The sequence below is a fragment of the Scardinius erythrophthalmus genome, assembly GCF_964197995.2.
Source record: "Scardinius erythrophthalmus genome assembly, chromosome: 20".
In the NCBI taxonomy this organism is placed as follows: Eukaryota; Metazoa; Chordata; class Actinopteri; order Cypriniformes; family Leuciscidae; genus Scardinius; species Scardinius erythrophthalmus.
The window spans coordinates 10167897-10185972 of NC_138240.1; the positions used below are offsets into that span (position 1 = coordinate 10167897).

At 36.6% G+C, this 18076-nt stretch overlaps 1 protein-coding gene across 4 annotated transcripts in view; it reads left to right on the forward strand.

The window, feature by feature from the left end:
• slc44a5b (solute carrier family 44 member 5b) overlaps positions 1 to 18076 on the forward strand; it is a 41660-nt gene that overhangs the window by 19941 nt on the left and 3643 nt on the right. For 3 of the 4 annotated variants that reach the window (XM_081349477.1, XM_081349478.1, XM_081349475.1), the window contains exons 3-21: positions 1985 to 2058; positions 3581 to 3665; positions 4133 to 4217; positions 4339 to 4467; positions 5280 to 5340; positions 6940 to 7063; positions 11618 to 11701; positions 11788 to 11900; positions 12997 to 13128; positions 13288 to 13387; positions 13524 to 13616; positions 13833 to 13920; positions 14036 to 14298; positions 14407 to 14501; positions 15507 to 15610; positions 15723 to 15796; positions 16235 to 16305; positions 16860 to 16948; positions 17934 to 18018. In XM_081349477.1, coding sequence (XP_081205603.1) covers positions 1985 to 2058; positions 3581 to 3665; positions 4133 to 4217; positions 4339 to 4467; positions 5280 to 5340; positions 6940 to 7063; positions 11618 to 11701; positions 11788 to 11900; positions 12997 to 13128; positions 13288 to 13387; positions 13524 to 13616; positions 13833 to 13920; positions 14036 to 14298; positions 14407 to 14501; positions 15507 to 15610; positions 15723 to 15796; positions 16235 to 16305; positions 16860 to 16948; positions 17934 to 18018 — 1949 coding nt within the window. Of the gene's footprint in view, positions 1 to 1984; positions 2059 to 3580; positions 3666 to 4132; positions 4218 to 4338; positions 4468 to 5279; positions 5341 to 6939; positions 7064 to 8742; positions 8767 to 11617; positions 11702 to 11787; positions 11901 to 12996; positions 13129 to 13287; positions 13388 to 13523; positions 13617 to 13832; positions 13921 to 14035; positions 14299 to 14406; positions 14502 to 15506; positions 15611 to 15722; positions 15797 to 16234; positions 16306 to 16859; positions 16949 to 17933; positions 18019 to 18076 lie in introns of all 4 variants that reach the window. The other variant, XM_081349476.1, reaches the window with a different exon arrangement.

Below are 18076 nucleotides of genomic sequence, written 5' to 3' on the forward strand. Positions count from 1 at the left end.
ATTAAATGTCACTTACTCCCAGTAACACGTCATCTCCACACCTTTGTGTGAAAGAGGCCCGGCGCAACCACCCACTTTCCGTCTGTGTTGAGCAGAATATAAATATAGCTCAGGGAACACTTTTACAGACGATACTAATGGAACTATGGGTTTGTAGTTTACACATCAGACACGTCACTCATTTCTGCTGTCCTCCACATTACTGTGAGTTAGTAAGATTTGGTAGTGGAGTCAGTACTACTACAACACTTAGGATGTCCCAGTTAGCTTACATGTACTTTGCTGGTGGTCCATTCTTTTGAGTGCGTGTTATTAGGACATGTTACCGCAACATAAAGTTGCGTCTTAGTTCTACAGACTTCCTTGTAGCATATTGTTTATATTAGCATCTAGCTAGCTCATTAGCTTAAAATTCACGGTTTCACTTTATTTGGATGGTCTCTTTAACACATTCTGTTGACTATAAGTAACGTACCACCTACATGTCTACTAACTCTCATTAGAGTGTTAGTAGAGTATTAGTAGAATGATAGCGTTAGGGTTAGAATACGTTGACATGTAGTTGCAAAGTTACTTATAGTCAATAGAATGTCTGTTAAAGGACCACCACACTAAAGAGTTAGCAGATATCAAGCAGACAGTCTGCTAATACTCTGAGAGATTGTAGACATACAGTTGCAAAGTTACTTATAGTCAACAGAATGTTCAAAAGGGACCATCAAAATAAAGTGTACCAAATTCAATATTACTTAAAGCTACACTGTGTAATATTTTAAGTTTATTTTTAGCAAAAAACACGTTATTTCAAAATTATACGTTCTCATTAATGTGTAATCACTTCAACCAACTAATTAAGTATTCTCGTAAGTGTATAATCTGCCATTTAGAATACATAAGAGCGAGTCGCCCGAATGGCGGAAGCCATGTTGCGTATCCATCTTGAAAATACATTAGACAAAGAGGGACATACAAGCTTCGCCTTTCGCGTTTTTACACGCAGTGGAACCGTGACGAATGCGAGAGGGAGATTTGCTCACGTTTGCCGGCAGATTTAAAATAAAACGGCCACCGTAGGAGTTAAAACGCCTTTGGAATGGGAGGAGCTAGAAAGTAATATTCAGTTGGTAGTCATATACAATTTCACCTCTAGATGGGAGTAAATCCTACACAGTGTAGCTTTAAAGTTGGCATGAAACGGAAGTTGTGATGGTCTTTTCTTCAATATTGTTACATATAGCTGAGTGAAACAATGTAGAATGGGACTTGATTTTGTCCATCGGGAATTTATTGGATTGTTGTGGTTTGCTATTGCGGTGATCTCATGTGAGTGAGAGGCTGTCCCACCATGTCATCAGAATGTGCATGGATAAATCATTTGGAATAAATCCTGCGATATTCTATAAAAACACATTTTTGTAAGTTTTAATTTATCTAATTATATTTTATTTCAGTTAACAAAAAAAATATTTAGAATTATTTTTAGTTAACATTAGCAGCCACTACTTTACATTAAATGCATACTATTTAGGATGGATAATATGCGAATGGAGATTCAGCTCATCTGTTAATCTGTTAGTTGCCCTGCTGTGACCTCAGCCTCCTTTTCTCAGTCTGCAAAGCTGCTATATAGACCAGTTGTTTTCAATTAGTTGGTTGGCACTCAAAAATGGGTCACAAGTCTGTTCTGTTGGCGTTACAGTCAGCATGGAAAAAACAATGGCAAATACAGTATGTGCTCTGTAGCCTAGTTATTTATTTATTTTTGTACACTGTGGTAGTGAAGTTTTTTATTTTGTTCATATATTGAGGGTTCACAATATTTATAAGAGTTTTATTGACCAGCATTTGATTAATTGTATATAATTCATTAACTTGTTCAAATAATTATTGAAATGCTAGTATGAATGTAAAAATACTGTGATTTATTCATTCAGTGCTCTCATTCTCTCCCTCACATTCTCTCTTTCTCACATTCCCACTGCAGGGGCTGCACAGACGTGCTTTGCTGTGTGATCTTTGTCATCGTCATCCTCGGTTACATCGTTCTGGGAACAGTGGGTGAGTTACACTCATTAACGTGCGCTTCAGCAGAGAGGGTTGCATAATGCGGCTCATGAATCCAGCGCTATTAAGCAGCCAAATAGAAGCGGCGGGGGAGCGTCAGTCCAAAACAGCAGCCTGATGTGGTGTCATTATGTTCAGCTACACTCCCCTCACTGTTTGTGGCTGTTTTTTAAGGACAGTCATTTAGTCCATTCTCAAAAAAAGCAAGAGGACTCACACGAACCCATTCATTCAGTGTGACATTTGATTGTGTGCATCATTCATGGTTTAAATGTGGAATCTGTGGTTAAAACTGTCAGAGGCTCTTCTCTTGTGCCGTTTCTGGGAGACTCTCAGCTTGCTGACTCTTAGATCTGTCTGTTTTGGAAACATGCCGCCGGGGTTATTTATATATATATATATAGTGGCGCCCAAAAGTTTGCATTGAAAATCTGGGATGCAACTTCTAATTTTAAAACAGGTTTTCGTTTTTGAAATTTGGAATAGGATCATGTGACACTGAAGACTGGAGTAATGGCTCCTGAAACTTTAGCTTTAGCCATCACAGGAATACATAGTTTTTATTTTTAATTAAAACAATTATTTTATACATATGTATGTGTAAAATAATGTAAATTGATATTTTTTACTGGCACACTGCAGAAAAAGATATAAATAACTGGCTTAAAACCATCTTTTTGGTGAAAATAATAACGTTCCTAAGACTTTTGCACAGTACTTTATATATATTTTTGTATGCAAAGGGAGTCTGACAACAGTGGCTAACGTCTTGGAGACGTTGCCGCAGTTCTTCTGGATTCAAGCAGCTTGAGTGAGTGCTGCTGCTGTGGTTATAGTAAATTGGACAAACCAAATAGCAAAATGTTCTGAAATTGAGGTTAATTTTTCATTCAAATTATGATACTAATTCTTTAGTCTGTACATATTTTGTCTGTGGAGTGTTTGCTGTTTCTCACACTGATCTCATTCCACTCCTCTCTGATGTCTTATTGGTTTAATCCTGACTAGGCTAAATTAATACGACTGGCTTTTCTGTTGCCCTTTGAAGTGCACTGACATGTCATGTGACCCTTTTAGACTTGAGATGACATTCCTTGACCCCTGAAGCTCAAATCCACTTTTCCATGCAGACTTAAGTGGAGAGAATTAAATCATTGGGCACAGTCATTCTCCACAGAGCTGCAGTGTTTTCGATTCACTGTGGATTTGAATCGCTCATGTTAAATTACATAAAGAGCTTCTTATGCTCTAAATTAAATATGGGGTTTCACTTTATTTTTAGTTTGTTTTTTCATGCATCTTTTCTTGTTTGTCCTCTTTGCTTGCGCCTGTTCCTTCTCAACAGGAACACTGGGTGTAGTGTCAGTGCCATAAAATACTGAGGTCGCTGGTACAAAATAAAATATTTTTTAAATTATAGCAATTATTTGAAATGCATGATGTTTGAAATGCAAATCTGGTGAACTTATTTGAGAAACATGTTTCAGATGACATGGCTTGTGTTATGTTTTTTAAGCTTGGATGCATGGAGACCCCCGGAAAGTGGTCTACCCGACAGACAGCTATGGGCAGTTCTGTGGACAGCAGGAAACTCCTAATGCGTGAGTATGAGTCCGAGAGGAGGATAACTGATCATTCTTTATATTTGAAAGCCAATAACTGAGATATTGGCCGATGAATCTAAATCCAAATTTTTAGACAATTTTTGAGAGCCTGATTACAAAAACAAAACTCTCACCATCAAAAGCCATGTCCCAAGGACACAATTATAATGTTCTCATTATAATTTTATTACAGTTATTCCAATCATATTTCAAGCAATTCAAAACCATCATGGTGAATTGTGCACATCTGAAGTGTCTCAGCTGAAGGAAATAATCCATTATTTATATGCTTTAATATTTCGGCCCAATTTTCTTATCGGGCCAATAACGATAACATCGAAAATGAACGTATATCGGCCGATACCGATATGGTGGCCGATATATATCTTTAATATTATATTATTATTTTTAAGACATTCATGTTTCAAAGCTCAATTGAAACACCTTCTGTTTCTCCCCCACAGAAATAAAGCCATATTATTTTACTTCAATATTTTACAATGTGCCAATCCTACAGTCCTCATTAACCTCCAGTGCCCAACAACTCAGGTAATACAGACACTTTTGCAAACTATCTGTCATATTTTCTAAGCTAGATTGCTCTTGTTTTTTAGCACATGCCTTGTTTTATTTGTTGCTGATGTTTCGTTTCCTCTCTTGTTCACCTCAGCTGTGTGTATCCAAGTGCCCAGATAGATTTGCCACATACATTGACATGCAATACAACTATAGACGCAATAAGAGCTACTGGGAATACTACAAGCAATTCTGCAAGCCGGGCTTCAACAATCCTGATAAGGTACCGTGTGGATATCCAGAAGAACCAGAACTTAGTTTAAATTCAGAGATGACAGTACAAAACCATGTACACTAGCTTTTGATAAAAGTTTGAATATTCTTGAAAAAGTTGTGGAATTCATTTTCTTTTTTTCCCCAGGCCATTGAAATGAATAAAATCTTATTCATTCAAAGTCATAGACATTTCTATAGTGAATATATAGGCTATATATTTATATATTTTTCATATTATTCTCTGCTCTGAAGTATTTCTTTGTCCAGAAATTGCTCTTGTGTAGAATAAAACTAGTCATGTCCTATTTAAAAGTGAATCTTTCTTTTGAGTTAGTTCTTTTCAATGCATCGTTGTTGAATCTAAATGATTTATTAGCAAGTTTATCTGAATTTAAGTGATAATTAATTGAATGATACTTCCAGTAATCACAAATCACTGGAAAAGTCATGGAAGTTTATTAGTTGTTAAGACGGTGGGAACCCTGTTATTTCTAGAGGAATTTTATGCTTATTGTCAGATAGATTAGTACTTGTGATGACGATGGTTCATCTTAGCAAGCCGATTCGTGAGCTGTATCGCCCAGCAGGTGCCACATTTCCTTCGCGCGTCAGTGCGTAAATGTACCAACGCAAAACCGTCAATGATCTAATTCTGCTGCATCAATGGATTTTCACACATAAACATTTAGAAGCTCACATGGTGACAGTTTTTGAGGCAGGCCTGACATACTGGAGAGATATTGTAGAGAGAAGAATGCTGTATAAGGTTTATTTTTGTAAAATATCTTCTTTTTCCCCTCTTCTATTTCCATTTGGCAGCCGGTTTCTCAGGTGCTACGGGATGAAGATTGTCCCTCAATGATTGTGCCAAGCAGACCATGTGAGTTTTTATTTAAAAAAATATTTTGAGAGGAATACATACTCAAAACTATGCCTTCTGTCCTAAAATATTTCATTAAAATTCCCTGTCTTAGTGCTGATGTGCATTTAAATTTATTGGGCTGAAATTTTGCACCAATAATGTGCAAATGCATTTCCAGGATAATCTTGAAAGTTTGTGGTGTGAACTAGAGCCAGAACAAAGAAAACCCAACATTTATGTGCATAAGTGGGCTAAATTAATTCATGTGAAATCTTGTTCATGTGTAATTAAAATGAAGTTGCTAATGACACGAATGTACATGAATAGAAACTTGTGCAGCAGGAGATCAAGAGTTTCAGTTCAGGCCGCTGGATCTCTTTGAAGCCATCATAACTGCTTCGATGTAAACATTGTGAGTAATATAAGAGATAGAAAAAGAGAAAATGTCACTGGCAAGGCTTAGAAAGGTCGCTGTGTCCTCTCCATATCGGCAGAGGAGGCACAGAATGATACAAAACCCTTGGATAGCAGCTGCTTATTACTTATCAGGAACTAAGGCCTTGAAGTCAGGGTGAAAAAACACAAGTGCAGACAGACACAAAGCATGTCCTCAACAACTTTTGAATACTATATTTGAATATTTTAGGGGATTTTACAGTTAAAGACCCATGGACCAGATATGATGACTTTCATCAGCAGAAGTCAGCTTCAACACTCACAAGGAGTTCGTAGGCTGCTCTGCCGTACATTCACATTTCACAGCAATTATACCTTTCATCAAGGTCTAAGCTACTTCATTACTTAAATAATTCTGATTGGCTAAGAAAATGAATAAACATTGTAAATTTCGACACATGGACTGATAGACAGAAGCATATCTTCATTGATCTCGCGGCTGACACCCGGATCCTGGATTTAGGCACGACGTGACCCTCCAAGGTCACATAACTGTGTTTCTAGGCGCCAGCATTCCATCGCCCCAAAGTGCCAGTTGTTCACCCCACCAAAACTGATCTGTAACACAGAATATTAGCATACACACACACAGATACACAGGATACACAGCTTCTTCAAGGTTGAAGTTGTTCGAGCCATAACTATTAACAGGAAAGTTTCCCAAAACATACAGATAACATGTTCTTTCTTTCAGAGGTTCAGACAGTATTCATCATTATTTTATAGGGTTTCAATATAGAAAAGTAAAGTAAATGCTTTAACTAATAAGTGGGCATGTAGGTGACAGGCTGAAGTGACCCCAGTAACCTCGGCTGTCTTGATCATCTAGGAAAGTAGATATGTGTTTTAACACATGTTGGGTGCCTCTCTCAAAAACATGGAAAGAGCACATTCTGTTATAATAATAATAAAAATAATAATTAGTTACATTTATATAGCGCTTTTCTGGGTACTCAAAGCGCTTTACATGGAAGGGGGAATCTCCTCAACCGACATTAAACATAATTTTTGAAGAAGTCATTCTAATCATTTAATATTTAGAAGGATAAATATTGATTAATACATTGATTATACAAAACTTACACATTGAAGCGACAGTGAATTCCAATATCCACCCCTTTCAGGGATTTTAATTTAGCTTTACTCTTTACTTTCTATCAGTTCTCCAGAGGTGCTTTCCCGATTTCATCACCAGAAATGGGACGTTAACTGTTGCCAACCAAACAAGCTTCAAAGATGGACATGGTAAAACCAGAAGTGTCATCGATCTGAGAGCAGCGGCAAAGTAAGTTTCACTTATTAAGAGTGCTCAGCATCACACATTAAAGGCTATAGCCTTCTACTAGCCTGTTTAATAGCTATTGGACTGATGCTGCACTCTCTGTCTGGCTATAAAATTGCTCTTATTTGGTGTAACATGAGTAGGAAGACTAGTTAGGCATGTCGAAACAGCCATTCTGTGACATATGAGCTTCGTTTAGTTACGACAGTATTTCTCAAATATCCACCTTAATTACACGCACCGTTCTGTTGTCAAATAGTGGTATACAATGACTGCTAAACTATATCATTTACCTACGTTGTCATATTACATATTTAACTGTGCTAGTTTCATATGTCTCATATCTCTCCGTGGTCTTCTTCTCACATACTCAACTTTTTATATCTATTTATGTATTTATTTGGTTGAGTAGCTGTGTTAAAAGTGGGATAATATACAGCTAGTTGGTCATTAACGCAAAATAAACCCCTTCACTTTACTTCAGGGTCCTAATCACCCTGTTAGGGTTTATATGAGTCAGATTTTAAGTGAGTGTACACTACTGTTCAAAAGTTTGGGGTCTCTAAGATTTTTTTTATTATATTTTCGAAAGTTTTTTTTTTATATGCCCATGGCTGCATTTATTTAGTCAAAAATACTGTAAAAATATTGTTATGTTGTTAAAAATGTGTAAAATTTAAAAACTATTTTCTGTGTGTGTGTGTGTGTGTGTGTGTGTGTGTGTGTGTGTGTGTGTTCATGTTTTTCCATCCCGTGGGGACTTCAACCTGAATGCACACAGACTCATGGGGACTCGTGTCACAGTGGGGACCTAAATTGAGGTCCCCATGGGTACACAAGCTTATAAATCATATAGAATTAGTTTTTTTGTTGGAAATGTAAAAATGCAGAAAGTTTTGCGTAATGGGTAGGTTTAGTAGGGTTAGTGTAAGGAGATAGAATATACAGTTTGTACATTATAAAAACCATTAAGTCTATAGAGAGTCCCCACAAAGATAGTAAACCAGACGTGTGTGTGCGTGCGTGCGTGCGTGCGTGCGTGCGTGCGTGTGTGTGTCTGTGTGTGTGTGTGTCTGTGTGTGTGTGTGTGTGTCTGTGTGTGTGTGTGGACATGTTTTTCTACACCGGTGGGGACTTAAACCTGAATGCACACAGACTCATGGGGACTCGTGTCACAGTGGGGACCTAAATTGAGGTCCCCATGGGTACAAAAGCTTATAAATCATACAGAATTAGTTTTTTTGAAAATGTAAAAATGCAGAATGTCTCCTGTGATGGGTAGGTTTAGGGGTAGGTTTAGTGTAAGGGGATAGAATATACAGTTTGTACAGTATAAAAACCATTACGTCTATGGAGAGTCCTCACAAAGATAGTGCACCAGACATTTTTTCATATTATCAATGTTGAAAACAGTTGTGCTGCTTGCTTTATATTTTTGTAGAAACAATTATACATTTCCCCCAGTGTTTTTTCAGGATTCTATTTCAAATAAAAGCTGTATGAAAGATGATTAATTTCTTTCAAAAAAATGTACTGACCCCAAACTTTTGAAGTTAAGTGTATGTTTAATATTGCATCTTCATATTAAAAATATCTTCTTTTGACTTGGTAGATACAGCAGGTAAACAAATAATACAGTTTTTTTTTACATTTGTCCCTAAATATACTGTCTTTCCATCCAGGCAAGAGAGGACAGTTTTATCTGGGTATGACATTAGGCCTTACAAAGGTCAGAGAGAATCTGGCCTTTTAAGCCACGCAAATAAGTCAAGCTGTGCATGTTTGCATGAGTTTGCTCCTGCCATAATAGCACTTATGTGAATGCCTGGAGTGAAAGGTCACATGGGGTACATTCTTATTTTAGCAGGCAGGTTTCTTGTAACTAATAGACAATGTTTACACAGGACGTGTTCTTACGTCTTCAGCCATTGCATTGAATCTTTCTACATGGTAAAATTTGTTAAAATATTTCCATCTAGCTGTTTTTGAATGCAAGACTGTGCCTTGTGTAAACAGGCTTTGATTGAGTTTCTATGCTATGCTATCTGCTGATGCTTTTTACAACTCTTTACCTGATTTAAAAAATCCAAAGTTTTTTCTTCCTGTGTGTCTTTTGTAACATGCTCAATGCTTCTTTTTTGTAGCAAAGTCACGGCCATGCAGCAAGGAAAAGAAAGGTCTTAATTTCTTGTCAGCTTTAAAACTTGACCTTGTCCTTCGCTTATCTACAAACTAACCTCCCTCATCACACATTCTGCACCTGCAGCATCTCAAAGAATCTGTAGAACAGGAAAAAACACATCTGTTTTTTTCCCCTCATCAGAACTGAGGTCACTGACAAAATCCCACTGCCTTTCAGATGCCTGTCTGCTGAAAGAGCATTTAAGAATATAATGGCAAATGAAAGGAAGATCGTTTTGCACAGGAACCAGGTTGATCATGTTTTTTGCCACGCAAAATTGAGCGTAGGAGTTTGAAATGCAGATGACGTTGTTACAATTGGGACTGTTAAAATCTCTTCCATTCACCAACAGCTTCTCTGCTCTAGAGAAACACACTTTTCTTTAGCATTACTTGGAGAACTTCATCTCTGGTTTCCAGTGTTCGGAAGTAACTAATTAAACCTAACTGTATTTTTCAGTATCATGACAGAAGTTACAGTTAGCTACTTTTTCCAGCAAGTAGTGGTATAACATGACAAAATGCTTCTTCTTTTTTTCCAAATGAACTTTCTCACTCTCTCATATGAATCTCTCATATGATTTTTTGAGTCCATGTGCAGATGTCTTTTTTTATAGCAATATACAGTTTTTTTTTTGTTTTTTTTTTTGTTTTTTTACAATTATACAGCATAGCTACCTAGCTAGCTAAGTGTAGACAACTGCATTTTTTTATGTAGCTTTAATGCAGTTTAACTAAACTACTTTAAATTTAGAAGCTTGTAGCTTTACAAGCAAATTGCTTGCACAACACTGCTGCTGTCTGTTGTGGCAAACATTTCTATTAACCCATCAATCATCACTGCATAAGAGACACTCTGAATCCAATTGTCTTTTAAAAAGTATTTATTCTTGCAAGAAGGCCCAGTCGCCACATAGAAGTTACGCTACATGGTGAGTGAGACACAGACAGGAAGAGCTGGGCACACTTTATACTCATTTCAGGGTCTTCTTCAGCAGGGCTTCTTTCTGCTCCGCATTCCACAGATAAAGGACTTATTGCTGCTAGCTTTGATTTATCGCTAGCTGACCCTTAAGACCCCCCACCCACCCCCAATACTAGATGATCTCTGACCTCAGAGGTCCCTGCCCAGCCATTGCCCAAGTGTCTCGCTCCTGTATAAGGTGTATAAGGTGTATAAACGTACATAAATTTCAGACAAGTTCCCAGTTCCCACACCACACTACAAATGATAAAAACATATGACATTCATTTGTAATATCTACTGAAAATAAATTTTTCCATTTGCATGTCCTTTTCAAAAACACCTCACTTCTTTACAAATCAATGAGCATAACATAACTGTAAGAAATATTCATGGAACTAGCTTGCAGGTAATAAAATCAAATCCATTGAATACACTACCATTCAAAAATTTGGGTCGACTTTTTTGAAAGAATGTTCTTATGCTCACCAAGCCTGCATTTATTTGACTTAAATACAGTAAAAACAGTAATATTGTGAAATATTATTACAATTTAAAATAACTTTTCTATTTGAATACATTTTCAAATGTAATTCATTCCTGTGATGGCAAAGCAAAATCAGCATCATTACTCCAGTCCTTAGTGTCACATGATCCTTCAAAAATCATTATAATATGCTGAATTAGTGCACATTTGTGTTAAAAACAGTTGTGCTGCTTAATATTCTTTTTTTGTGTGATCCTTTTTTAGGATTCTTTGATGAATAGAAAGTTCAAAAGAACAGCATTTATTTGAAATAGAAATGTTCCTGTATATACATATAACGTTATACTGTAAATGTATTTACCTTCACATTTGATCAGTTTAATACATCCTGAATTAAAGTATTTATTTGTTTATTTATTTTTTACAAAAAAAAAAAAAAAACGAATGAACGGTAGTGTATATACCATATGCAGATACTTCTCTCACCATAGACTTACATAGACTGTGCTTTATTAATTTGTATTTTGACCTGAATGAAAACGAGACTGTGATGATTAGAAATAAAGTCTGGAGACAAAAAGATGGAGAAAAAGAGATGTGACCAATGACCTTTTTTAGACAGAACGGCTTATTGCACAGACTGTACTTCTGCCCCTCACAGCATCATTTTCAGTTGTGTCAGATACAATTAACAAAGTCTTAACCCTAGTCCTCCACTGTGCATGAAAAAAACATGGCTTTTTTCATGTATGGAGAGCAGTAGAACAAAACTGATGTCTTCTTACACTGGTAACACTTGTGTGAAACATCCACCTGATCACTGTTGATCTGTAGTGTGCCATTGCTTCTTAGTCCTCATATACTGCTCTGTACAGTTGAATGTGCAGTTTGTATAGTTTTTGATAGTTTTCTTGCTCTTTTACAGTGGCATCACCAGCCTGTTGGATGCAAAGGAGGTCGGCACCAAGATCTTTGAGGATTACGCCAGCTCGTGGTTTTGGATCCTAATGTATGCATCACATTAGTGTTTAACCTTTAAACTAAATACAATAGATCAATATGTTGTTGCTGATCTGTTTTTATGGGTGTTTTCAGTGGTTTGGTGATTAGCATGCTGGTCAGTCTGATCTTTATTCTGCTGCTGAGGTTCACTGCTGGCGTTCTCTTCTGGATGGTCATCTTCGGGGCCATCGCGGCTGTGGGCTATGGTTGGTAATGACTACAGAACCCCATAGACCAAAACTCAACTAAACTGTCATAAACTAGACTTCAATGTTTTACAATAAAGGGATAGTCACTCTCTTGACTGTCGTTCTTCAGTGGAACTCAACAGAAAATCACTCTTTTAAAACTCCTTTTTGTCTTCTTTTGAGTCAGATCTTTTCAGTGAATCAAATGATCCAGTTCGAATCGTTCGTGAATCGGACTGATCTGGTTTTCTCATGAACTCTCAGGATTAGTTCACCCAAAATTGAAAAATCTGCCATCAATAACTCACCCTCATTTTGTTCTGAGAGATTTTTGTCCCTCCATTGAAAGTCTATTCACCCCAAACTGATGCTTCAAAACGTCCACAAAGAGATTGTAAACCTAATCTTAGAAGAGACACAATAACTATATGATGAACAGATTCAATTAGATTTTATTCACATAAAAAAAATCTCAATTAGTGAATATGCATAGTGCACCATTTGTAAATATGGTAAAGGAAAGCTCATGCATGCTTGCTTGACTTTAAGAACCAATGAGGTTAACTCTCGGATGTCACCAGCACGTTTGAGCTTCCGCAAGAACCAATGAGGTTTGTTCTTGCATATCAAGCAAGTACGGTTGAGCTTCTGTTTATGTGCTCTGATTAATGTGTTTATATGTGAATAAATGCCTAAAATCAATCTGTTCTTAATATAAAGAGATCATGTAATAGCAATGCTTATTGCTCTAAGCATTATTTTAGCATTGCTACAATGTCTCTTCAGAAGACTTGGATTAAACCTCTCGATTTGTATGGATTTATTTTATGATCTCTTTATGACCGTTTTGAGAGTCAGAGTTTGGTGTCGATAGACTTTCAGTGGAGAGAGAAATCTCTCAGATTTCATTAAAGAAATATTAATATGTCTTCCAAAGTTTAACATAAGTCTTATGGGTTTATAAAGACATGAGGGTGAGTAATTGACCACATCATTTTTTTATTTTTTGTTGTTGTTTAACTATCCCTTTAACACTAAATGATTTGTTAGATAAGTTGGTTTTTGAATTTCTCTACACTATGAGTGTACACTGTGTCATGACTGTCATTTACAGGAATATGGCATTGTTACTGGGAGTACAGTTCACTCAAGGGAAAGCCGGACTCTGATATGACCATCTCAGACATTGGATTCCAGACTGACTTCCGGGTTTACCTGCAGCTGAGACAGACCTGGCTCATATTCAGTGAGATTTCTTCAGTTATTCCAGTCTATGAGTGTTTGTAGTGCAGTTTAAATCAAATAATAAATCTCAAACCAAGCAATGCACCTGCACTGTCAAGTTGATAAGGGTTATGAAAAGTTCAGTTTGATGGAAAAATGACAGCTTGTTAATGTGCCGCAGTGATCTCCTTGGCTGTCATTGAAGCTATCATCATCTTAGTGCTGATATTCCTGCGGAACAGAGTTCGCATTGCCATCGCTCTACTGAAGGAGGGCAGCAAGTTAGTTTCTTTCTCTTTCTTTTGTTTAATGCTGGTGCATGTAAATGGAAAGAATAGAAAAACACCTGAAACAAAGCTGTCAAATGTTTTAATATTTTCTTTTTTTCTTTTTTTCACGTCTCTCTCTTTCCTACAGGGCGATTGGCTGCATTATGTCGACACTTTTCTATCCCATCATCACCTTTTTGCTGCTGGCTCTCTGCATCGCATACTGGGCCGTTACAGCTGTGTATCCAAATCTCAATTTAATTAAATGCTGGATTAAAATGTATATATGCATATACTAACCTTGCATATATTAAAATGTATGTATGCATGATTTTGGGGTGAGACTAATTTGTTTGAGCTATTTTTATTTTAGCAGTTCCATTTGCTGGAACAGAAATGACACACTTCAGCTTTAACTAGTTTGTATTTTAGTCTCCTTAACCATAACTTATTTCAGGTTCCTGGCATCCTCTGGCGATGCAGTCTATAAAGTAATGTCAACACTACCTGACTGCAAGTATACCAATCTCACCTGTGACCTAGAGGTAAGCACTAAACCTACTGTAAACTGTGATTACCTACTCAACTGTGATTGAGTACTGAGTCCATTTATCTAGTAAATGTATTGGTGATTGTTTGTGTCTCTTTGATGTGTTTCAGACCTTCAGTCAATCAAACGTGACTAAACTGTGTCCGGGCTCCCAGTGCACGTTTGCTTTTTACGGTGGGGAGAGTTTGTACCACCGTTATATCTTTGTTCTTCAGCTTTGCAATTTATTGGTCTTCCTCTGGCTGGTGAATTTCACCATCGCTCTGGGCCAGTGCACCCTCGCTGGAGCTTTTGCCTCATATTACTGGGCCTTGAGGAAGCCAGAAGACATCCCACCTTGCCCCTTGGCTTCATCATTTGGCAGGGCTTTAAGGTATGCTGCCATCAGTGCTTTTAAAGCTTATAGGTAATTGATTATGTCTGAGTGGAGTTTGGACTGAAATTAAATGTTCACTATAATCACATTACAATGCTATTCCAGGTATCACACAGGCTCTCTTGCATTTGGAGCTTTGATTCTGTCCATCGTACAGTTCATCAGGATTATTCTGGAGTATCTCGACCACAAACTGAAAGGTATAGGGTGTGTTCACACTTGGCAGTTTTGGTTTGATTAAATATAACTCTAGTGCGATTGTGTAAACGCTACCATCCGAATCCTGTTGCGCATCAAACAAGCGGACCGAGATGGCTGAAAAATGGGTCACGGCCCGCTTGCCACTGTTAAGACTCCTTTATACATTTTATAAGCTCTTCACGAGTTCTCAGCTGGTCAAAATACCATCATATGTAGGCAGTGTACATACAACAAGCACATTTATCCTAGCAAACAGCATTGTTATAGATGTTTGGTAAGTTCCGTCTCAAAATAGGCAATACATCATAGAAGCCGACCAATCAGGTTGTAAATGTATCCCTGTGTCTTTATGTTCGGTATCTTAAGGTTCGCTGATAAAAATGCCAATTCGCTAAGCGAACCAGGACTAAATGTTTTTTGTTTTTTTTGGTCTGGATCAAACAAACCAAACTACAAGTGTGAACTCACCCTCAGAATTTTTATAGTAACTGGTTCACTGACTCATTCATCATTTAGAAATGTTCAAAGATGTTTTAAATGTTGTAAAAAAAAATCAATACAATACAATTTTAAATGAAAGAAATTAATACATTTATTCACCAGTAATGCATTAAATTAATCAAAAGTAAAAACATTTCTATTTTTTTTAAGTTGTTTTACACATAGTATTCATCAAAGAATCCTGAAAAAATATGTAACATGATTTCCAAAAATTATTTTTGAATGATCATGTGACACTGAAGACTAGAGTAATGATGCTGAAAATTCAGCTTTACATCACAGGAATGAATTACATGTTACAATTTTTTAAAATAAAAACATTTATATAAATTGTACTAATATTTCATAATATGACTGTTTTACTGCAAATACAGCCTTGGTGAGCATACAAGACTTTTATAAAAATGTACGAAATCCTATGACCATGAACTTTTGAACGGTAGACTGTATCAGTATAGAATATGTTATGAATGATGCTGCTCTTCCTTCTGTCTTTGTCTCAGGTGCTCACAATGCATGTGCACGCTTCCTGCTGTGCTGTCTCAAATGCTGTTTCTGGTGCCTTGAGCGCTTCATTAAGTTCATGAACAGGAATGCTTACATTATGGTGAGTCACCCCACTTTTTCAAGGTACAGGCATATATAACCGCAAAGAAAAGAAAGGCAGACCTGAGTTGATAGGTCTGTCGTTTATGGTTGCTTCTCCTTTTATTCCTCAGATTTCAATATATGGGAAGAATTTCTGTGCCTCAGCACGAGACGCTTTCTTCCTGTTAATGAGGAACGTTATGAGGTAAGACTCTGCACAGCTGAGACATTTATAATGTCATTGTCAAGGTGTGAAGCTGCAAGGACTTTCTCTCACACACTCCTGTGCAATCATTTGTTTCAGTTATTGTGACATTTCCAAGATGTTATTGTTGATGTGATGTATTTTTTTCTTGCTACAGTGTTATCAAAGGATAATCATTCAAATTTCACTAAATTTTACCTCCATACTATAAAAGAAAGCATAATTGTGAAGCATAATTTCAACAATATTCAATGAAAATAAGTCAGACATCGGAAAGAAAATTGTCACAACTAAATATTATCAATTAAATTGTGAATTGTTTAAATATTCCATATAATTAGTTATCTAATTATGTAACATTACTAAGACTGAATACAACTATATACAGAACCTTTTTATTGTGTTTTTATTGTGTTTATTGTGGGGTTTTTTGTCTAGAGTTGCTGTTCTGGACAAGGTGACTGACTTCCTGCTGTTCTTGGGCAAACTGCTGATCTCAGGGAGTGTGGGTGAGTCGACGTTCATCTGTGTCATACAGACGGGGAAAAATTTAAGTCCAACTGAAATCAAAATTGACCCTATTTACTTTGTTAGCGCATATTACTAGTCTTGTGGTGAAAAATTAATCCATGCAAGTTAATACACAGAAAAAAATTGTTTGCCGTCGTAATCTTTAATCAAAGTCTGAAAAGTTACTTCCGGTCTGGAATGGCGTTCCTTCTCTGATGATGTAGGTTTGACGGCTTGGGTTGGGAAACGCTTAACCACTCCCCTCAAACCGTTAGTCTGCTTTGAGCAGAGATGGAGAGGAGGAGCGCTAAAGTAAAACCCTGCCCTCTGTTCAATATTTCTTTTCACTGGGAAATACGTCACAACACTGGAGAAAAGTCGTTTGCAACTTCCGGTTCATGCGGACTTTTAGACTAATAGGGTCTGAGGGCTTTAAACAAACACACACAGACACTGCATAGACCTACTGCCTACATACATATAGATTAAACAATGGCTGTCACATTGTTTGCAGGCTCATTTTGTTTGCTGATGTTTTGAATGTTTTTTGCAGGTGTCCTTGCATTCTTTTTCTTCACCCGCCAAATACCAGTAATCCAGGAAGAGGTGCCATCATTAAATTATTATTGGGTCCCTCTACTGGTGAGTGAAAGCGTTACAGCTTGCTTATGTTAAATTATGCTTTTATTTGATGTTAAAATTATTTCTCAGATTTCATTCTGCTGCAGTCTTTAAGACTGATTTAAATATTAATAGAGGAATATATGTAAAAAAAAAAAATAATAATAATATATATATATATATATATATATAATTTTTTTTTTTATTTTTTTTTTACATATATTCCTTTACATTTTTTTGCCAAAAAAAGTCACTTTGGATTTAAATAGGCAAATGCTTTTGATTGGATCCTTATTGCAGTGATTATTATGTTTCTAACATGTTATATTTTTGGCAACAATTCTTCGAACCATAATTGATGGAGTGTGTAGCTTTTCATTTCTTAAACAACCATGTAGGATCATGGACCTATTCCAGGAGGACAATGTCAAGATTCATCAGACTCAAAAATTATGAAAGAATGGTTGGGAGGGAGCATAAAGAATCATTTTTACACATGAATTGGCACCTCTGAGTCCAGACCTTAAATTCATTGAAAGTCTTTGGGATGTGCTGGAGGAGACTTCACAGAGTGCTTGACTCTAGCATTGACATAATACAAGATCTTGACCAAAACTGATGCACCTCTTGATAGAAATAAATGTTGTTGTGATTTCCATCAAGAGGTGCATACAGTTTTGGTCAAGATCTTGTATTTACAATGCAAGAGTCAAGCACTCTGTAAAGTCTACTATTTGTATATATTTGTTAGTTTATTAATAAATACATTTATTTAAAAAAATCTCTCATCGACCAAGAGGGTGTGGGAACCCTCACCTATAAAGACGGCATGAAACGATATTTATGATGACCTTTTCTTCCATATTGTGACGTATATACAAGTGAAACAGCTTCTCGAACAAGAAAAAATGGAGGGCGGGACTTGATTTTGTCCATCGGAAAATAATTTTTCATTTTGATTTCATTGTGGCTAACTTCTCTTGTAATCTTTTTTTCCCATCCACAGACTGTGATATTTGGATCCTATATGATTGCACACGGATTCTTTAACGTCTATGCCATGTGTGTAGATACATTGTTCCTCTGCTTCTGTAAGTACACCTTATTAAATCTGCCATATTCCCATACTGGTATGTGCGTTCGGTAACA